Source organism: Amblyraja radiata, chromosome 14 (genome assembly GCF_010909765.2).
Source record: "Amblyraja radiata isolate CabotCenter1 chromosome 14, sAmbRad1.1.pri, whole genome shotgun sequence".
NCBI classification, from domain to species: Eukaryota; Metazoa; Chordata; class Chondrichthyes; order Rajiformes; family Rajidae; genus Amblyraja; species Amblyraja radiata.
Genome location: NC_045969.1, coordinates 54852331 through 54875685, shown reverse-complemented (window position 1 = coordinate 54875685; position 23355 = coordinate 54852331). Strand labels below are relative to the sequence as shown.

The window sequence follows — 23355 nt, the reverse complement described above, 5'->3', positions numbered from 1 at the left end:
CTCATCACACCCCTTGATATTATCTTAATTTTATTCATTGGCTCCTTTTACCCCATCCCCACCCTATCCACTGACGAATAGCCCTCACCACGCAGGTGCATCTAGAGAGGGGTGGGGGGGGGGCAGAGAGAGGGTGCAGAGACAGTGGAAGAGAGAGAGAGAGGGCAGAGAAAGAGATAAAGATCAGAGAGAGAGAGAGAGAGAGAGAGAGGGGGAGGCGGCAGAGAGAGGGAGAGAGAGGGAGAGAGCGGCTGACAGGCACTGCAAGTGGAAAATGGATTTATTAAATCTTAACAAGTAAATAACTTAAAATACCACAATTTAAATGTTAAAGATAAATGTATTCAGTTAAGTTCATTTTCGTTGTGTCTCTTTCGTTTTGTGTTCTTTCTCGTTGATCCTCGTCATATTCAGTTATTTCTTCTTGGGTCTCTTGCTCCCCTCTGTTTTATGTTCTTTCTCGTTGATCCTCGAGACATTGTTTCTCTTGTCACGGCTGTTCATTACTTTTGTCTTGAACTCATTTTTTTGGAGAAATTTCTAACGTTATTTCTTGTTGCGTTTTCATTCCTTCTATGAAGCCAATAACATATGAATAAAAAGGACAATTTTATCTTTTGTAGACATTTATAAACTTCTAAAGACATTGTACTGTCGTGTACCGATCTGGCTGTATTTTGGCAACTTCCTCTCGTCTCTTGTGCCGTTCTGCTCATTACTGCTTCTCAACGTCGCTTTGTGTTGTTCCTTGACCATCCAGCAACTTGATTGCTCCCATTTCTTTGCATAATGTAAAAAAAGAGAAAGATATTTATCACGATGTAGATATTCATAAACTTGTAAAGGCAATTTCATCTATTGTAGACATTTATAAACTTCTAAAGACAATTATATCTATCAATGCATTTACCTATAATTAAAAAAAGACATTACACAATTATGTACCATTTTGTATGTAATTTGGCAGCTTATTGTTGTGTCTCTTGTTCCCTGCGACTTCCGTTACTTTTCGGAGATCCTCAAAACGTACAGTCCTTTCTTGTTGCGTCTCTTGTTTCATTCTGCTCCTTACTGCTTCTCAACATCTCTTTGCGGTGTTCCTTGACCATCCTGCAACACATTTGCTCCCATTTCTTGACTTAATGTAAAAAGGAGAAATGTTTATCACGATGTAGGTATTTATAATCTTGTAAAGACAATTTTATCTATTGCAGAAATTTATAAACTTCTAAAGACAATTATATCTATCAATAAATCAACCTATGACTAAAAATGACATTACACTATTGTGTACTGTTTTGGCTGTATTTTGGCAACTTATTGTTGTGTCTCTTGTTCCATGCAAACTTCCATTATTTTTTGGAGATCCTCAAGAAGTTCAGTCCTTTCTTGTTCTGTCTCTTGTTCACTTCTGCTCCTTACTGCTTCTCAACATCTCTTTGCGGTGTCCATTGAACATTCTGCAACTTGTTTGCTCCTGCTTCTGGGCATGACTTTTAAAAAAGGAGACATTTATTACAATGTAGATATTTATAAACTTCTATCTATCAACAATCAACATAATAATAAAAAAGAGATTTGCTATCGTATACCGATTTAGGTGTTTTCTGTCAATTTCTTGTTGTGTTGCTTGTTCCCTACTGTCCTTCGTTTATTTCTCGCAGATCCCAAAGACGTTCAGTCTAAATATCTGGGATCCAGAAATGAGGCGACAGTGACAACTCTAGACAAAAAGGCAGCATTTGAATGGTATTAGGGCATTCTGATAAAACTAAAGTAAATTTGTATCAAGGATAAAAAAAACAATGCACTGGTCCCAAATAATTTCAAATACTGACCTTTCATCCATCTTAAGATCCGAAGTTGATATTCACTGATGGTTACAGAATTTTCAATTCCACTGCAACTCCTGAGAAAATGCAGTCAATGCTTACAAACAAAATAACTCGACAATAGACCAAAGTGGAAAGTAACACTCATGTCAAACAACAGAAAAAGTAACGATAATTTCCCACAAGGCAGAATTTAACCACATAGCCTTGATACTCAATGCCATTACCAGCACCAAATCCTCAAACATCAATATCTTGGCAATCATCATTTACTCAATAATTGACTCAACAATTGAACTGGACCTGATACATATGCCCTAGATGTGCAAGCCTGTGGTTTTATATCTTGCAGGAAATAATCCATCTGCAAGCTTTATCATGAAGCATTAGAACAACTCCAGCAACTTTCTATCCAAAAAGCAAATGCTACTGGCAAGATTTTACATGTCACTTAATGTGTCCTTGAAGCTTGAGGCAGCATATAAACTTTTGTGTGCAGGAAATGTAATTCCTGTGTTAAACATCCGTTGTTGAACTGAGGAGCCAACATCTGGACATTCGGTTCCTTCTAATCTTGCATCGCTTGTTGCCTTCAGTTTTGCGTTCTTTCGTTGACTTTAGGAAAATTTGAGCACTTACTGCAGGAGTCATCGATCAACAAAGCATTTATCTAATGACAACATTCCTGGTTGATGTCCCATCCTTCAAGAACACTTTTACTTGTTCCTTCACCTTTCCTCTGCTAAGAGCTACATATAGTTGGCCATGTTGAAATACTGGTTTCTCAAGGTATATCGAGACCTTCTCCATGGTTTCCCCTTGTGCCTTATGAATTGTCATCGCAAAACTCGACAGAATAGGGAATTGGCTCCACCTAATGGAAATGTTTTCATGTTCTGACAAATTGATCATCATCCTTGGGATGAGAACAATCTCTTCTTTGTAGGCCCCCATGTTGATTCTAGCAACGATGAGATTATTGTGTAGCTGTTCTACAATTAACCTCATTTCATTGCATAACTTTGGGGGTTGCAAGTTTCTGATTAAAACAATTGGAGATTCTTTCTTCAACTCCAATTTGTGTGGTGGTAATCCACAGATCTCGACTGAATCGAGGAATTCCGTTGGGAAGTGAGTTGATTTTGTTCCGTCAGTGACAGTATTGAAAGAACAGTACTCCCTCATGGTTCCAGGGAAGCGTCTGACACACGTTGAATTGATTCTTCTCATCGTATCATTGTGAGGAACCAAGATACAATTCTTAGAGAATAATGTTGCAGGGTGGTCAAATGCTGGATAGATATAATCAATGCAGTCATCCAGTGTTCTTGCTGAGAGAACCATGTCTTCTGGAATGTTCATTTTATTGGCTTCATTCTTTTCAATCTTGTCCTTTCCTACATCCAACAAAAATTGAGAATACTCACCCTCTCCTTCGGTCAATCGCATATTTCTCTTCAATTCAAACTTTGTGAAAGTTCGCCACAAGTACGATGTCTTGATGCAGGCGTTTTGAACATCAATATCACTTCCCATCTTCACTACAGGAAGGAGTTGTCGAAAATCACCACAACAAATGGTAAGAATCCCGCCAAAATGATCCTTTTTGCGGCATACATCTTGAAGAGTTCTGTCCACCGCTTCAAAGCACTCCCCCCTAATCATTGAGCATTCATCGCAAACAATGAGCTTCACTCTCCTGAAGAAGTCTCCCATTTTAGAGTCGCTGTTGACGTTGCACGTTGAATCCTCCGTCACATGGATAGGTATCTTGAAGTGAGAATGTGCAGTTCTTCCACCAGGCATTAATGTAGCTGCGATACCAGACGATGCTACAGCAATGGCAATTTGACCTTGAGCTCTAACCGTGGAGAGGATCAAATTTATGAGAAATGTCTTTCCTGTTCCTCCTGGTGAGTCAATAAAAATCATTGAAGATAGATCCCTTTGCAAGCAGTCACACACGTGGTCATAAACTTCTCTCTGCTCAGTATTCAGCAGAGGCTCCTTCTCATCAACAAATCACTGTTGTTCTGATCTATTGTAATTCAATTCATTAAGTAAATCAACATTTTCACCATCAATGTCCATCCTTTCATTTCTTGGTCGAGGCAAGGAAAATTTTTCCAGTGTGGTGTTGCAATTCTCAAGCTGTGAATATAAAACAGAGCCTGATCATGATGTCTCTCATCAATTGTGATATTTCGATCATTTTTTCTTTTTCGCTCGCTTTCAAGGTAATCCTCAGACATGGAATTCTTGAAGCGATCCCATAATTGTAGAGGATCGTTGATGTCAGTATTTGTCAGCAGATCAACAAACAAATCCCTCATTGCACTGGGGAGTCTTGTCGTCTCAGCATCTTTCATTGTTTGTTGCCAATGGTCGTCAGCTTCCAACAAACCACTTTCTCTGCAGATGTCTTTGAAGGAAGGAAGAATTACTCCATTATGTGTCAGCAAAGGCTCGAAAGACACTGGCCCTTTCACGTGATGGAGAAGCAGTCTCATGTAGAAGAGGTCACCGGATTTTGGAGAAATGACATATATTCGTCCAAGAACGTTGACTTCAAAAATACCTGGGAAGTTATCCACTCTCTTCTCAACCTTCCTTCTTTGCCATCTCTTGCTGCTCCATGTATAAAATCGAGGTACATCTGTTACCTTGTGTATTCCATCTGTGTCTGTACAAGATCGCTTACCGAAACTGCCTAGGGTGCAAGTAATTAACAGGTCTCGGTCGCGTGATTAGGAGTAATCACATAGCTTACAGAACCGTTAATCTTGCTCCGGCGAAACATTCCGCAGCTAACTGTTATTTCCTTTCAATTCTGAGTTTCCTTATCAGTTGCCATTGTCTCGACACTTTTTGGTTTCAATCAGTGTATAAAAGAGATGTGTTTCAGCATTAGCACAGGGGGACTCGCACAGACTCCTGTACTCTGTATGACTCTCTCTCAATAAAGTTCGTTCAGTTGTACCTCAGTTTTTGTAATGGTCTTTGTTGGAAAATTTCTAACAATCAACGTACAATAGTGTTCTTGCAAACGGACCTTCAGAACTCAATCGCAAAAATTCAGTCAAAGTGGTTCTCGCCATTCCATCATTCATCCCTTGCCGAGCAACATCAAAAAATACTTGTTGTTGGTCTGGTAGATGTACATGAAGTCGAATGACAGGGGGGTGTCTCTCATGAGTTGGAAATCCAAGGACTGATGCCCCTCCCTCTGAAGGACCAATGTATCTTCCAGTCAGGTACTGTTTAATCTCGTCATTTACGTTAATTCCAAAAGCTGCCTGATCACATCTCTTCAAGGTGTACTTGATGACGTATTTGATTGACTGTACTGAGCAGCATATTTCGACGTTGAGGTGACATTTGAAAGCCTTCAATAGTTCTGCATTATAGGGCACAAGCCAATAGAAAGTAATAGTCTGTAACGGATGTCCTTCTTGATGTCCCTGAAATCCTCCCATGGCTGGAGATCTCCTGTACAGAAGATACGAATCATCTCCACACATTGTGCTTTCGACAAATGGCTTTGGGAATCTCTTGGTGCATCTTCCTTCCTTCCAACATGGAGAGGTGTCCTTACAGAACGGTCCATGGATCATGTGCTTGAGTACCAATTTATGCAGCTCAGGATCTGCTTGCGGGTCTGGAATTTCAGCTTGCACAAATCTTTCATAATGTTGAGGTCTTGGCTTACTCGCTTCATCAAGCCAAAGCAGACAGTAGAAATGAGGCAGGCCTCTCTTCTGATATTCCAGTCAAGATGATACAGCTATACAGTTTCCAAAGAAGCCATTTGGTCCAGTGACGGTCTTGATGAATATTTTTCTTTTCAGCTCGAATACTCTTGCTACTAATTCTGGTCTATCACATGGCTGCTGATTCGGAATGAGGCACTGTCGGATCTCGCTCCAATTTGGATTGCAGGTCATCGTAATGAAGAATGCAGCAGTACCATACTTCCGAACATATATCATGGTGTCCTGGCATCGTTCCCTCATATATCTGGGACCACCGACAAATGTTGAAGAGAGGATGATGCGCCTTCTGATGTTTTCCAAGTCATCATTATCATGTAATGCATCCGTCAGTCCTTTGTACGTCGTTGACCTCAACGATACCTGATTCATGTGAATATAATTGAGTCCATCACTTTCAATTTTAGCCGCCATATCAAAAAGATATTGTTGGAAGAATCGTCCTCCTCTCAAAAGCTGGTTGAATTCATTGTCACGATTCATGATCCTATGTGCATAATATCGCATTAGTTACTCATTTGGAGTTGTGAATGTCATCCGTCATCACCAAGTAAAAAGAAAAGGATGTATTGAAAACTGTCATAAGACCTATGGGACTCTGAAATGATTTGCAGACCTCTTTCTGCTCCTCCTCTTCTTCTCAAGACAATGTGGCGTGATGTTACTGTCTGGTATGAGGACGGCAACTTCATTGGCAGTTTGCATGTTAAACCTCCGTTCATGTTGTAAAGGTGGCCGATAATTGGGATCAATAACGATTGATGTCTCCGGTAAATCTCTAATTCTCTCCATCGCCATGACAAGTGAATGAATGTAAGGGTTGTTTAGTCTTATCATGTTTTAAAGCATTTCAACAATGTCCCTTTGAATACTAGCATCTTGGAGTATACTCATTCGCAACTCAATGCTATCTCGCGGGTCCATGAAATAGATTTGTAAGAATCAGGCATCAACGAACCAATGAAATTATTAATCTGGCCTTGAATGATCACTGAAGGATTCCATCCATGTGCCACCACTTCCTTGGCACTGAATTACATTACATTGAAAGAGGCAATTGTATTGCCTAATATTCTTTCTGAACTCATGTGCTTGTGGTGTGTCACCTGTATACAAATTAATGAGTGCATTCGGGATTGTTTTCAGAGGAGCAATGTTGACCTTACCCTTCATGCAGCAAAAATTGGTCGTTTCTCCTGAGAAGCGGTACGCTCGACAATGAAGGCAAACATTGGTCATTTGACCAACATCAGCAGAAAGATTTCTCCTTGTAAGTCGTGCATTTCGTTGTCTTGTATCTGTCTCGCTGTTCATCCAGCCTTCTAGTTCTTTCATCTCCCATCTCTTCATCCCTTCTCATTTGTATTCTTTCTTGATGTTCCTCAAGATGTTGAGTTGTTTCTTGCTGCATCTCTTGAGTCCTTCTCTCCTGCTCCCTCTCTCGTTTATTTCTGACGTTGAGTTCTTTCTGGCTGCGTCTCTTGAGCCCTTCTCTCCTGCTCCCTCTCTTGTTTATTTCTGAGACGTTGAGTTCTTTCTGGCTGCATCTCTTGAGCCCGTCTCTCCTTCTCCCTCTCTCATTTATCTCTAAGACGTTGAGTTCTTTCTGGCTGCGTCTCTTGAGCCCTTCTCTCCTCCTCCCTTTCTCGTTTATCTCTGAGACGTTGAGTTCTTTCTTGATGCGTCTCTTCAGCCTTTCTCTTGCACGCTCTCTCTCGTTTATCTCTCAGATGTTGTGTTGTTTCTTGATGCGTCTCTTCAGCCAATCTCTCCCGCTCTCTCTCTCGTTTATCTCTGAGACGTTGAGTTGTTTTTTGCTGCATCACATGTGCACTTCTTTCCCGCTGTCTCCCCCGACTATCTCGGAGACACTGAGATGTTTCTAGCTATGTCTCTTGTGCCCTTCTCTCCTGGTTTCTCTCCGGATTATCTCGGAGATGTTGTGTTCTTTCTTGCTGCGTCTGTTGTTCTTTTCTGCTCATTCCTTCTCAATGTCTCTTTTTCTCATCACATGACCATCCTGCAGGTCTTTTCCTCACTCTTCTTGGCATGATTTGAAAACACAATCTCAGTTATCAATGAAGACAGATTAATTTATTCAAAATGGAATCTTTCTGATTTAAAAAAAAAAGCTCAAACACAATCTCAGTTATCAATGAAGACAGATTAATTTATTCAAAATGGAATCTTTCAGATCAAATGAAATCAATCACAATGAAATTGTTTTAAAATCTCAGTTGTCAATGAAAACAGATACATTTGTTTGAAAATTGAGCTTTTCCTGTAGAATGAAATCAATCACAATGAAATTTTTTTTTTAATCTGTTGTCAATTTGTGAAATATTTAGCTTTTTCAAATCAACTGCAAATTTTTTAAATAACCGCAAACTTTAAAAATTGCAAAGAAGTAACAGTGGTAAATTTTAACGTCAATTAAAAATCAAAAAAATGCTGTCTTTGAAATTAAATGTTGTCTTTAAGAATTAAAGATAATCGTTAAGAATTTAGAAATCTCAAAATTGTAAAGATGTAACAAACAGGGAAACTAAACGTTCGGGGGAGGGGGGGGTGTTGTTACCGAACTGAACTCACTGTGGAATGAATGCATCAACGGAGCCACTCTGCTGCTGGATCCGAAGTTGTCCCTGTCTTCCCTCTGGAAGCCTCGTCTCCATGAGATGGCGAGTTCCCAGAGCCCTGGTTAAACGTGGGACGCGGGGGCCGCTGGCCGTAAAGTCTGTGAAAGCGGCCCCATCAGAGACTGTGATGCCTCGCTTCCTCGGCGCTTCTGACACGCCGGCTCTGTCACGCTGGCTGTTCCCCCAAGGGCGAAAAGCAGCGGTTGAACATCCGATGTTTGGCTTGAGGCAGCGTGACAGAGCCGGGCCGGGCACAAGCCGATGGGAAAAATGTCGGCGTTTTTCGAGCAGAGCCGGGCGTCAGCAGCCGTTATGGTCGCTGGCCAGCAGGAGGCGACAAAATGAGTGAGTGGGGAGTGGGGGGGGGGGGGGGGGGGGGATTTTATTAAAAAATGTGTACATAAAAATGTCCATTTTGAGGAGTGCATTAGTGGATGTAAAAGTGAATTTGCTAGCGAATTCGCTAGCGAAATGGAGTTTTTGCGTGTGGTTTTGGCGGACCAAGGAATCAAAGGCCAAATCAGACACCCACAAATAAACACACGCACACACACACACACAGAGTATTAATAGTATATAGATAGATAGATACCAGACCAAGTGGGACCCGTTGGGCCCCGTTCCCCCAATGCAATATTCCATCACTCACCCATAGCCCCCAACTACAGCGCAGGTCATTTACCCTCATCCCCCACCCTCCCTCACCTCTCCCTCCCTCTCTTTTCCCCTACCCTCATTCACTCCCTCCTTCCATAACCCCTCTCCCCTCCCTACCCCCGCCTCTCCCTCTATCTCCCTGCTACCCGACTCCTCACCTCCCCCCTATCCCACTCCCCCACTAAAGACAATGTTTAAATACCATTAAACAGCAATCCTTGCCCTTTCCTCCTCCCCTCCCCCACTCCCTCTCTCTCCTTAGAACAATGTAACAAATCTCTCATTGCACTGGGTGTTCTGTCATTAGTAACATTGTAACAGGCAGGGCAAGTTTTAAAGCGAAAAGTTTGATTTTTTTTAAATGAAAAGTTAATTTCGTAAAGTTTAAAATGTGAATAACTTGTAAAATATAACATCAATCTGAATGGAACGATGCTGCGTTTTTTAAAACAGACTTTTTAAAATGTAAATGAGATCCCATTATGATGTCATTGTATGGTGGAATACTGCTGATGGGCAGTTTATGTAATTGAGATCCCATTGTGACATCATACGCTGCGAACTGTCAGTGCAAGTTCAAGTAATCTCCCTCCACCCCCCCCCCCTCATCTCCCTCTACCACCCCACTCCCCACCCCATCTCCCTCCTCCCCATTTCCCTCATCCTCCTCCACTCACTCCCATTCCCTGCCCCAGGATCTACCCAGGTCCTACAGCAGCACCAGGACCTGGAACCCAGCCTGGTTCTCGTACTCGGCCCAGCCCTGGCTGTAGACTTCAGCCATCAGCTCGGCCACCACCTGTGCTCGTCCCTGACCCCGGACCCAGACTTGCCCTAGGTTCCAGTGGCGGCTTCTATTTCGGCCCCTTGCCCGGCTTTCACTCCAGCTCCAGCACCACCCTACCCGTCTGGAGTCCGGCGCCTGCAGCAGTCGTCACGCCAGTGCGCTGGAGTGCTTCTCCCTCCCAGAGTGTCTCGTCCTGTCTTGCAAGTCCATTGTGACTTCACTTGGATGCCCTGGAATGCCCCTCCCTCCCTCCCGGAGTGTCCCGTCCTGCCTTGCAAGTCCATTGTGACGTCACTCGGGTGCGCTGGAGTGTCCCTCCCTCCCGGAATGTGCCTCCATCCCTCCTGGAGTGTCCCGCCCTCCCTCCCAGAGTGTCGCGTCCTGCCTTTCGAGTACATTGTGACGTCACTCTGGGTTTTTATCCGAAATGGGTGAGTTTTCAGGCTTTTTAAACTTTAAGTGATTAAAAAGTTCGGAAATATAGGTGGGAATACGACGGGAAGATGTTTATCGCCTCGACGGGAAAAATGTGAGTAGAATGTGTAAAAATGGGAAGGCTGTGGCCTAGTGTTTGGAAGAAAATAGGAAAATAGAAATCGACACACACACATACAGCCACAAACAAGACGAAGAATTTTAGTTATAGTATAGACTAGACCAAGTGGGACCCGTTGGACCCCGTTCCCCCAACGCAACCTATTCCCCCAACGCAATATTCCACCACTCACCCATAGCCCCCAACTGCGCAGGCATGGCTCATTTCCCCTCATCCCCCAGCATTCCTTCACCCTCCCTCTTCATTCGCCCCTCCCCCTCTTCCTCCCTCTCCTTTCCCCTACCCTCAGTCACTCCCTTCCTAACTCCATAACCCCTGTCCCATCCCTACCCCCCCTCCTCGCCCTCTCCCTGCGGTTTAAAACAGCATCTGCAGTTCCTTCCCACACATTTACCCATATCACAGTTCTACAAATACTTGCTATAACTCTTTCATTTCATTGAATAATCAACCTTACACTGTCCATGATTACTGTAACCTGCCATTAATGAAGCACATAAAAATGTACTATTCATAGTAGTAGCTTCAAGAATGCAAGGGAGAATTTGTGTAAAGTCAGATTTCCATACGGCAGGTCATTCGTAACCAGAGGTGTTCCTGCATTTAGTTTACTGTAAGCCGTGTTTGCACCATGATTACATCAATGCAATTGCTGGCACAGAGCCTATGCAAATCTTGATATTTTGTAAACATATGTAATTTGTAATACACCGTTGATAGCAAAGTTTACACTAACTATCTCGGAGCATCCATGGTAACGAGCATAGAATTGCCCTTCAATACTCATGACTTTTCACAATTAGTTCTTATCTGCTGGGTAGCTGAAAGTTTGATTTGAGTCAAAAGTAAATATATCAATACTTCATTAGCAACATTGATGTAAACGTAGAAATTATATTGTACAATACTAAAGAAACATTCATTCACAGGAACATTAATTCATACCACTTGCTCCCTTTCACCCGTCGCAACAGGGACTCTAGTCCTCACCTTTCACCCCATCAGCCGTCGCATTCAGCACATAATCCTCCAACATTTTTGCCACATCCAGAGGGATCCCAACACTAGCCACATCCTCCCATCTCCACCCTTTCCCGCTTTCAACAGAGACCGTTCCCTTCGTAACTCCCTGGTTAACACATCCCTTCCCACCCATACCTCCCCCTCCTCAGGTACATTCCCTTGCAACCACAGGAGATGCAACAACTGCCCAATACCTCCTCCCTTGACTCCGTCCATGGACCCCGACAGTCTTTTCAGATGAGGCAGAGGTTCATTTGCACCTCCTCCAACCTCATCTATTGTATCCGCTGTTCCAGGTGTGGACTCCTATATATCGGCAAGACCAAGAGCTGGCTCGGCAATCATTTAGCTGAACACCTCCTCTCAGTTAGCCTAAACCTACCTGATCTCCCAGTTGCTAAACACTTTAACTCCCCATCTCATTCCTACACTGACCTTTCTGTCCTGAGCCTCCTCCATTGTCCGAATGAGGCCCAGCGCAAATTTGAGGAACAGCACCTCATATTTCGCTTGGGTAGCTTGCAGGAGTAGGCCATTCGGCCCTTCGAGCCTGCACCACCATTCAATATGATCATGGCTGATCATCCAACTCAGTATCCCATCCCTGCCTTCTCTCCATATCGCCTGATCCCTTTAGCCACAAGGGCCACATCTAACTCCCTCTTAAATATAGCCAATGAACTGACCTCAACTACCTTCTGTGGCAGAGCATTACACAGATTCACCACTCTCTGTGTAAAAAATGATTTTCTCATCTTTGTCCTAAAATCTTCCCTCTTATCCTTAAACTGTGACCCCTAGTTCTGGACTTCCCCAACATCGGGAATAATATTCCTGCATCTAGCCTGTCCAACCCCTTAAGAATTTTGTAAGTTTCTATAAGATCCCCCCTCAATCTTCTAAATTCTAGCGTGTACAAGCCGAGTCTATCCAGTCTTTCTTCATATGAAAGTCCTGCCATCCCAGGAATCAGTCTGGTGAACCTTCTCTGTACTCCCTCTATGGCAAGAATGTCTTTCCTCAGATTAGGAGACCAAAACTGTACGCAATACTCCAGGTGTGGTCTCACCAAGACCCTGTACAACTGCAGTAGAACCTCCCTGCTCTTATACTCAAATCCTTTTGCTATGAATGCTAACATACCATTTGCTTTCTTCACTGCCTGCTGCACCTGCATTCCTACTTTCAATGACTGGTGTACCATGACACCCAGGTCTCGTTGCATCTCCCCTTTTCCTAATCGGCCACCATTCAGATAATAGTATACTTTCCTGTTTTTGCCACCAAAGTGGATAACCTCACATTTATCCACATTATACTGCATCTGCCATGCATTTGCCCACTCACCCAACCTATCCAAGTCACCTTGCAGCCTCCTAGCATCCTCCTCACAGCTAACACTGCCCCCCAGCTTCGTGTCATCCGCAAACTTGGAGATGTTGCATTCAATTCCCTCATCCAGATCATTAATATATATTGTAAATAGCTGGGGTCCCAGCACTGAGCCTTGCGGTACCCCACTAGTTACTGCCTGCCATTCTGAAAAGGATCCGTTTACTCCTACTCTTTGCTTCCTGTCTGCCAGCCAGTTCTCAATCCACATCAATACTGAACCCCCAATACCGTGTGCTTTAAGTTTGTATACTAATCTCTTATGTGGGACCTTGTCGAAAGCCTTCTGAAAGTCCAGATATAACACATCCACTGGTTCTCCCTTATCCACTCTACTAGTTACATCCTCGAAAAATTCTATAAGATTCGTCAGACATGATTTACCTTTCATAAATCCATGCTGACTATGTCCAATGAATTCACCACTTTCCAAATGTGCTGCTATCCCATCTTTAATAACTGACTCCAGAATTTTCCCCACCACCGATGTTAGACTAACTGGTCTGTAATTCCCCGTTTTCTCTCTCCCTCCCTTTTTAAAAAGTGGGGTTACATTAGCTACACTCCAGTCCTCAGGAACTACTCCAGAATCTAAAGAGTTTTGAAAAATTGTCACTAATGCATCCACTATTTCTGCAGCTACTTCCTTAATACTCTGGGATGCAATTTATCTGTCCCTGGGGATTTATCGGCCTTTAATCCATTCAATTTACCTAACACCACTTCCCGGCTAACCTGGATTTCACTCAGTTCCTCCATCTCATTTAACCCCCGGTCCCTTGCTATTTCCGGCAGATTATTTATGTCTTCCTTAGTGAAGACAGAACCAAAGTAGTTATTCAATTGGTCTGCCATGTCCTTGTTCCCCATGATCAATTCGCCTGTTTCTGACTGCAAGGGACCTACATTTGTTTTAACTAATCTTTTCCTCTTCACATATCTATAAAAACGTTTGCAGTCAGACTTCTCTAACTTCAAGTAACCCTTGCTTTCCCTCTCTCTCTCCATCCCTCCCTTTCCCAGTTCTCCGACCAGTCTGACGTCCCTCTGATTACATTGTATCTCAGTCTGCTTTGTAGTCACCTAGCTAACAATGGTCTGTTCTACATTTTCCTTGATTTGCATCTCTTTTGATCTCTTACACTTCCTTATCTCTGTAACTCCCTCTCCCCTGGCACTCAATCTGAAGAGGGATCTCAACTCAAAATGTCACCCATACCTTTTATCCAGAGATGCGGCCTGCCCCGCTGAGTTACTCCAGCATCTTGTGTCTATCTTCATTGAATCCAGTCTTACTTTTGGAAAACTTTCTGGAAGCCCTCGGGTCAATAATGATGAGATGGGGCGAGGGGAATAGATTTACCAAGAAATTTGTTAAACACTGCACAGTAGCATCATGTTGTAATCTGCCTCCACAATTCATTACATTCATTTCAGTACAAGGACCACATCTGAAATATAATTCAACTGTTCACTGCATATTTTCCATTAGCTAGATTTTTTCTCACTTTTTACAAAGTTTCAGATTATTTTACTGTTTTACAAAAATAAGTCTCATTTTGCCAAGTCCTATATTTTTGAAAAGAAACATTTTTATAGTTTGTATTTTCCAGTAGGCACAAGAATTACTTGCAGCCAGTGCTTCCACACCTCAACATTTTTTTCCTTAAATAGAATCCCAAATTTCCTGGAATTTGATGGTATTGCTTGAAATTTTCAAAAATGCTTCCCACGTGCTATTGTTTTATTTTCTTAGTACACGTTAACAACACAAATAAGAACAAGGCAAACAGATCTATGTAACTATACCGTTTCTGCCTGCTTCTGTTACTCACTTGTAGCTTTCGTTGCCTACAACAGCTTTCGTTGTCTTCGTTTTTTCAACCTGCTCTCATGTGTCAGTCTCTGCACTCTCTCCTTCCCTCCATCCCTCTCCACCTTTCTCTCCCTCCCTCCCACTCTCTCCCTCCTTCGCTCTCTCCCTCTCCCCTTCTCCCTCCCTCTCTACCTCTCCCTCCCCCTTCCTTTTTTCTCTCCCTCCCTCCCTCTCTTATTCCCTCCCTTGCACCCCTCCCTCTTTCTCCCTCTTTCCCTCCCTCCCTTCCTCTCTCTTCCCCTTTCCCTCCCTCCTGCTCTCTCCCCTTCCTTTTTTCTCTCCCTCCCTCTCTTAATCCCTCCCTCTTTCCCTCTTTCTCCCACTCTCCCTCTCATCTCCCTCCTCTCCTCTCAGCCCCTTGTGCCCACCCACCGTTCTGTAAAATCAAGGCCAATCCCAATGTAACTGCAATCCCACCACCCACTGGTAACTTTTCACCACTAGGCTTATCCAGAATTCTACCACTACCTGAAAAATAATCAAAGGCTCAACTTCTACTGAGAAAGAAAATTCCAAAGACTCATTGTTATACGAGAATTTTCCCGAACAGTCTGTGTTTAAAGCCCATAGCGCTGCAGCCGGTGGCGCTATATTTAGAACCCATAGCACTGCAGTAGACGGCTCTTTGTTAAAATTCCCACGTGTTAAACTGACAGCGCTGTTTAAACCTTTGAGCGCCAAACCGGCAGTGCTGTGTGTATTACCATTACACCCCTTCGCGGGCCGGATGCAGACTTTTCCCAAAATTATTCAATTTCCCTAAAATTACCCGAAGACAACCAGAATTTCCCTAATTCCAGGTAATTTCCTTCAAAGTGGAAACATTGCTTGCAGCATGCTTCCTGGTTTAAATGAACTCAAGGGATTAAAGGTAGTGAGCAATTATATTTCAAGGTCAGAGGTATTTGACATTGATTTCACTTAATCAAATTATAATGTCCATTGAATTGGCTTTCTGTTCTTAATTAAAATTGTGACATTGTGTTCACATGGGCTATGATGATGAATGAAATGTCCCCTGAAATTTAGTTTGTTTTTCTCCTCATACACACTGTGCCTGTGTCTAGCACAGATGTGTTCAGGTCTGTGTAACAAACTGAGTGGGACTACTGAGTAGCGATGTTACAAAACTTACCTTCAGCGGTGCTGCAGTTCTGCCACTGGCCGTGTGCGTGACTTTGCCGCCTTTGGAGGGGGGGGGGAGGGAGGGCGGGATTAAAATACAGTTTTCTCCTGCCTGTCGGAGGCGGATTTCCTCGGGCTGCTAGCTGCTAAAGAATAATCGATCCGACTTCCGTTCACAATTTTTTTTTCTTTAATCGCGAAACAATTTAATAATTTGATTAAAATAAAAGCGACTTCTAACGCCCTCAACGCCTACAATGTGACGGATCGCATGAACGGGACAAAACAAAGGGTAACTCGTTTATTTTACATATAAACTTGCTTCTTGGGATGGCTTTAATCTAATTTTACGTTGCGAAAATGTGATTTGGGCCCCATACGAACCTGCAGTGTTTTTCCTGCCGATATGGGGTTCAAATGCAACGTTCCGATCGATCGTGTTCGAGAAAAACCCACTCGCAAGATTTAAATGCTCTTTTTTTGGACAATTATGTCATAAAAGCTTCTAAATCGTCTATATTTTGTGTTATTGTCTACCCATAGTCAATATTTTAATACTAAATATCAGTTTTAGTCCCATGTATTGTGCAAAAAAATAAAAAATTTGATTATATTGTGTGGATGTTTCTAGATTAATTTATGGGAATTAAACATTAAATTCTTTCCATCTGGCATATAAATTCATGACAGTGAGATTTAAAAATCATGTTATATTGTGAATTCTTGTGTGAATGGGATTAGTTTGTTATTTGGATACTTAGGCTTTTTGAAAAATATATCCTTTTCTTAAGAAATGGAATCTACAGGACATTCTTAATGGGAAAGCAGTGGGCAGAAAGGCATGTCATGCGTGGTTTGAAGAGCTAAAACTTGTAGTTTACAATGCCAAAATTGAAAAGTTGAGGAAAAACAAGGTGTACAGAGTTGCTTATTGGTTACAATCTGAGGAGTGTGATTATGCTACTGATTATGATATGCCATTGTTCCAGCTAGCAACTGTTCTTCTCCATAAAGACTTGGTCTATTGCTCGAAATTGTAATTTATTTACCTATCTGGTACGGAATTACAGCATATAATACAATAATATTAAAGTTCTGATCTTGAGAAAACCGCGGGACAATTTCAGCGCTGGTGTAAAATAAAAATCCGCTTCTAATGCCCTCAATGCCGATAATGGGACGGATTTCACGTACGGGACAGCTAAAGGTAAGCCGTTTATTTTACAATAAAACGTGCTTCTTCGGATGGCCTTAATCCAAATTTTACGTTGCGAAAAGGTGAGTTAGGTCACTTACGAACCGGCAATTTTTTCCCTGCCGATATGGGGTTTAAATTCACCGCAACCGCAACGTTCCAATCGATCCCGTTCCACAAAATCGCACTCGCAAGATGATTAAAATGGCTATTAATTTACGGGAATTAAACACTAAATTCCTTTCATTTGGCCTATAAATTCATGACTGAGATTTAAAAATCATGTTATATTGTGAATTCCTGTGTTAATGTTATTTGGACACTTAAGGCTATTTAAAAATGTTTATCTTTTCTTAAGAAATGGATAGATGTTTAGATCTAGTAATTGAATTTTGTAATTAGCTACAATTAGGTAACTAACTAATTATATGCTTTAATTTCAGGTCATCCAAGGAAGATTGTTTCATATTTGTTTCAGAATGCTTCAATCTACAATAACTGAAAATGAATTTCAGTTCTCTTAATTTTTAAGAAAGTTATGGGCTTTTGACTGTCCTCGATCAGAGCTTTTGTGTTAAGTCAATGGAAAAGCAATAGGGAACAAGATGCTAATTTCCGAGTATGAAAATGGCCATAACTTTTTTAATACTGAAGATATGAAAGTGAATTAGGTGTCAAATTAAACTTATTTTTATGCTTTAATCTGATGGGATAAATTGCAGACGTGATTTGTAAAATCTCAACATTTTGTAACATTGCTACTCACGGGGGCTGAAATTATAGGACCGGGACTGAGATGTTTTATTCTGTCACATCCCAGCCCAAGGGGGTGTTTTTCTCTCTTGCTAGCCTCCATTCTCCTTCCCCAACAGGTGCTACCAGCACCAAGTTTACAATGAGAGAAGGCAAACAAACTACAGGTGCGTGGGGCTGTAACTTCCCTGTCAGCTCGATGCTGTCGGCCCGGGTGTGTGTGTGTGTGTGGGACGCTCCTGCCCGCCGCCCTGGCGCGTCTTCACCTTCGCCCTCCCTCGCTCGCTCGCTCGCTCGAGCCAAGCCTCCGCGGTCACGTGCCCCAACGGCGGACGGGGCGCGCGGGACGGGGCGCGCGGGACGGGGCGCGCGGGACGGGGCGCGCGGGACGGGGCGCGCGGGACGGGGCGCGCGGGACGGGGCGCGGCAGACAACCTGTCGAACCGGTTCACAGGTGCTGCTGCTGTTGCTGGCGGCGGCGGGCGGGGCCGACAACCTGTCGAACCGGTTCACAGGTGCTGCTGCTGTTGCTGGCGGCGGCGGGCGGGGCAACCGCAGCCATTTGTGCCCGTCCCCCTCTGGCGACTGACGATCCACCTCCAAGCAACCTGCGATGAGTTTGGGGCAGTGAGGCGGCCGCCGCTTGGAGTTCGGGCGGGAAGATGGCAGTGGACAGGATGGTGGGCTGGATGGTCCTCTGGCTCGGCCCCACAGGTAAGCGATTGCCCCCTCCCCTCCCCTCCCCCCACCTGTTTGAGGCTTTAATCAGCCGATACCCGTCGTGTCGGAGCTCGGCGGCGTCGCCATTATTACCTGGCAGTTAGTTCCCTTTGCCTGGGCACACCTGCGCACAGGTGACTCGGCCCTGCCTCCCTCTTAGGAAAACAACGCGTCAGGTGCTGGCCATGGCCGCCGGCTGCACGGAGCCCAGAGTCGCAGGGTCTGGAGGGACAGGGGCTGGGCTTGGAGGGACAACTGAAGCCAGACTCAACGATTTGTGGACACGAGGAACTACAGATGCTGAAATCCTGTGCAAAATACAAACTGCTGAAGGAATTCAGCCGGTCTTTAGTTTAATGTATTATCATCACCTGTACCGAGGTACAGCGAAAAGCTTTTATGTTGTGTGCTATCCAGTTAGTGGAAAGACGACGATTACAATCAAGGCATCCGCATTGCAAAGAGGATGCAGGACAGATACAGGATATAGGGCCATGCAGCATCTGTGGAGGTACCTCACATCTGTTTCATCGGAGACCTTCAAACTATCTTTAATTGGACTTTACTGGACTTTATTTTGCACTAAAGGTAATATCCTTCATCCTATATCTGTGCACTGTGGAAGTCTTGATTGTAATCTAGTCTTTTTGCTGCCAGGATAACATGCAACAAAACGTTTTGTCATTGTACCTTGGTACAGTTGACAATAATAAACTAAACTAAAGAATGGACAGACAACATTTTGGGTTGTGAATCTTCAACAGAATGGGAAATTTTATAAGAAACTAAAAACAATTATTTTATGCTTGATATAATTCTACGGTTTTCATAACATCACGAGCTATTGCACAATCTGTATGGCAGCTCTGCAACGTTAACCTTTCTATTCAGTAGCTCTAAAATTTAGAGTCTAAATAAACGAACACGTTATTTCACAATGAAGGTGGTTCAAAACAGAACAGGGGAATTCTTGCTTACAGCAGCATAACAGGTCTGTAAACACAGTACTCAGTAGATAATGTAATAAAACAAACAAAATGAAATTCAATAAAAAACAATATTAGTGCAAAACAGAAGTCTGTATTGCAACCAAGACGCATCATTTGAAGTTTAGGTAGTATTTATATTGTTCAAGAGCCTGATGGTTGATGGGACGAAGCTGCTCCTGAACATGGAGGTAGACAAAAATGCTGGAGAAACTCGGCGGGTGAGGCAGCATCTATGGAGCAAAGGAAATAGGCAATGTTTCGCGCCAAAACCCTTCTTCAGATTGATGTGAGGGTGAGATGGGAAGGTGAGGGGGGAGGGTGGGAAGAAGAAAGGAAGAGGTGGACCCAGTGGGCTGAGGGAGAGCTGAGAAGGCCGAGGAAAAAGTAAGGACTACCTGAAATTAGAGAAGTCAATGTTCATACTGCTGGGGTGCAAACTGCCCAAACGAAGTATGAGGTGCTGCTCCTCCAATTTACGGTGGTCCTCACTCTGGCCAAGGAGGAGGCCGAGGACAGAAAGGTCGGATTCGGAATGGGAGGGGGAGTTGAAGGGCTGAGCCACCGGGAGATCAGGTTGGTTACTGCAAACCGAACGGAGGTCTTCGATGAAGCGATCGGCAAGCCTATGCTTGGTCTCACCGATGTAGAGCAGCTGATATCTGGAGCAGCGGATGCAATAGATGAGATTGGAGGAGGTGCAGGTGAACCTCTGCCGCACCTGGAAAGACTGCTTGGGTCCTTGAATGGAGTCAAGGGGGGAGGTAAAGCGACAAGTGTAGCATTTCTTGCGGTTGCAAGGGAAAGTGCCCGGAGAGGGGGTGGTTCGGGTGGGAAGGGACGAATTGACCAGGGAGTTATGGAGGGAGTGCTCTCTGCAGAAAGCAGACTGGGGAGGAGATGGGAGGAAGTGGCAAGTGGTGGGGTCACGTTGGAGGTGGCGAAAATGACGGAAGATTATTTGTTGTACGTGACGGCTGATGGGGTGGAAGGTGAGGACAAGGGGGACTGCCCTTGTTACGAGTGGGGGGGGTGATGGGGAGTGAGGGAGTCATAGGGTATAGAAGAGACCCTAGTGAGAGCCGCATCTATGGTAGAGGAGGGGAACCCCCGTTCCCTGAAGTATGAGGACATCTCCGATGACCTGGTGTGGAACACCTCATCCTGGGTGCAGATACGGCGTAGACGGAGGAATTTGGAGTTGGGGATGGAGTTCTTACAGGAAGCAGGGTGGGTAGAAGTGTAGTCCAGGTAGCCATGGGAGACTGGGTTTATAGTGGATGTCGGTCAGGAGTCTATCCCCTGCGATGGAGATAGTGAGGTCAAGAAATTGTGGGGAAATGTCGGAAATGGTCCATGTGTATTTGACCTATTGACCTTTCAGGTTAAACATCACCCCTACTCTACTCCACTCCACTCCTCCATCATTATAAACTGTCAGACTTGTCCTTCACAGATGCTGCCAGCACTTTGTGTTCCAACGAGTTGGATGAAGCGTTTATTGGGCAAGCAGCTCTGTGAATGACCTCGGGAGGGTTTCAGGAATTGACGACAATTATTTTTCAAGTGACTTGGTTTTAAATCATTCCAAAACCTATTGTAACATTTTGTAATTCTACGCTACTGATTTAAGTAAAATAAATGTATTTCCTAGTAGATGCAGAGTGGGTAAAGTAGGGGAGCTGTTAGCCTGAAATGTTACCCGGCACTGCATAACAAATCACTCCCTTCGCTGTGATTAATATTTATCGTTCATAGTTACTTATAAAACTTCCTTCAACAAAAAAAAACCAAATTCCAACAAAAGTATTTTTTTCCTCCTTCAAATTCATTCATCCCCAATACTAACGAATTGCCTTGGCTTGGAATTTGGCATCCTGCTTTGATGCGGATCTGGTCAGACCTGCAGTATATCCTTGCTCTTTAGTCAACTTTTTGGCTAACTGCTATCACTTTGTATTGTTGGCCTCTGAAGATTTTTCTGTGAGCTGAATAGCTAAATGATTTTGGGCAGCCATTCAAAATCAATTTTCTGATGTTTTGGAATTCTTCTTTATGTTTTTGATTTAATCAAACAAAACTCCTTTATTCAAACTGATAGGTACTCATTTGACTCTTGGTTTTTATTGATTTGATTACCTCATACTTAATAAATGAGAACAATGACCTTTTCAGTCTCTCAAATCTTTTATTGGATTATGGCTGATTATTTTGCAAGACCTGTCTTACAAAACTCAATAACATATTTCAGTAGCTCGTTCAATAGCTTGGTCATTAGCCAGGCTTCAATGCAGTTTAATATACTGGCACGTCACCCAGTGTGTGGGATCCATTGCCTGCAGTGAGAGCTCTACTGGAATCCAGTTTAAACAGAGTTATTATAGGATTATATATAGTGGGATGTATGTCAGTCTTTTGATGTGCTGTGCTTATCAACCAACTTCATCAGTTTCTGTAAGCGTACGTCACCAGTAACAGGTGAGTTGTACAATTTCACCCCAATTCTTCCGTGTTTTAATTTAAAATAAATGCTCTGTTTATGTACTTTTTGCTTCACGTATTCTGAATTGTTGAGGCAGAGCCGTTGAAAAAGTACATGGACACAGACCATTTGGCCCACTGTGTACCCTTCCTTATTAAGCTCAGCATTTGTCCATAGTCTTTCATGCTTAACATCTAGACACTTTTAAATACTTTTCCATGAACCAGCTTCAACCATTCTTTCAAGCAGTACACACCAGGTAGTCTGCTTGTTCGTGCCCCACCGAACTCATCTCCACATACCTTGACTCCATACTATCCCCCTTGGTCAAATCCCTTCCCACCTATGTTCTAGACACCTCAGACACTCTCCGCCGTCTCCGCGCATTCCACTCTCTGGGCCCTCACCCCCTCATCTTCACCATGGATGTCCAGTCACTCTACACCTCCATCCCCCACCAGGATGGCCTCAAAGCCCTCCGGTTCTTCCTCGACCGGAGGAGCAACCTATACCCAGCCACTGACACTCTCCTCCGTCTAGCGGAGTTGGTCCTCACCCTCAACAACTTTACGTTTGACTCCTCCCATTTCCCGCAAACACAAGGCGTAGCTATGGGCCCCAGCTACGCCTGCCTCTTTGTCGGGTACGTTGAACAATCCTTGTTCAATACGTACCAGGGCCCCATCCCCAACCTCTACCTCCGTTACATTGACGACTGCTTTGCGGCCACCTCCTGCACCCACACACAACTGACTGACTTCATCCACTACACCACCAACTTCCATCCGGCACTCCAATACACCTGGACCATTTCCGACACTTCCCTACCATTCCTTGACCTCACCATCTCCATCGCAGGGGACCGACATACACTACAAACCAACTGACTCGCATGGCTATCTGGACTACACGTCTTCCCACCCTGCCCCCTGTAAAGACTCCATCCCCTACTCCCAATTCCTCCGCCTACGCCGCATCTGTTCCCAGGATGAGACGTTCCACACCAGGGCATCGGAAATGTCCTCGCTCTTCAGGGAACGGGGATTCCCCTCCTCCACCATAGATGAGGCTCGCACCATGGTCTCTTCCATACCCCGCAACACTGCTCTCTCTCCCCATCCCCGCACTCGCAACAAGGGCAGAGTCCCCCTAGTCCTCACCTTTCACCCCACCAGCCGGAAAATACAACAAATAATCCTCCGCCACCTCCAACATGACCCCACCACTCGCCACATCTTCCCATCTCCCCCCATGTCTGCCTTCCGCAAAGACCGCTCCCTCCGCAACTCCCTTGTCAATTCTTCCCTTCCCTCCCGTACCACCCCCTCCCCGGGCACTTTCCGTTGCAACCGCAAGAAATGCAACACCTGTCCCTTCACCTCCCCCCCCCCCCCCTCGACTCCATTCAAGGACCCAAGCAGTCGTTCCAGGTTCACCTGTATCTCCTCCAACCTCATCTACTGCATCCGCTGTTTCTAGATGTCAGCTGATTTACATCGGTGAGACTAAGCAGAGGTTGGGCGATCGTTTCGCCGAACACCTCCGCTCAGTCCGCAATAACC

At 44.1% G+C, this 23355-nt stretch overlaps 1 protein-coding gene and 1 long non-coding RNA gene across 3 annotated transcripts in view; one reads left to right on the top strand and one right to left on the bottom strand.

The window, feature by feature from the left end:
• Positions 1–214: 214 nt before the first annotated feature.
• LOC116980928 lies at positions 215–1708 on the bottom strand. Its single transcript, XR_004414107.1, has 3 exons — positions 1593–1708; positions 946–1133; positions 215–780 (listed from the first exon to the last, which is right to left on the bottom strand). It is a non-coding gene; the product is annotated as an uncharacterized LOC116980928 (long non-coding RNA).
• A 16280-nt stretch (positions 1709–17988) lies between these two features.
• The window catches only part of ildr1 (immunoglobulin like domain containing receptor 1), a 46347-nt gene continuing 40980 nt past the window's right edge, over positions 17989–23355 (top strand). Inside the window, exon 1 of one of the 2 annotated variants that reach the window (XM_033033387.1) lies at positions 17989–18319. In XM_033033387.1, the coding sequence (XP_032889278.1) occupies positions 18268–18319 (52 nt within the window). In that variant the 5' untranslated portion in view covers positions 17989–18267. The remainder of the gene's footprint in view (positions 18320–23355) is intronic. The other variant, XM_033033388.1, reaches the window with a different exon arrangement.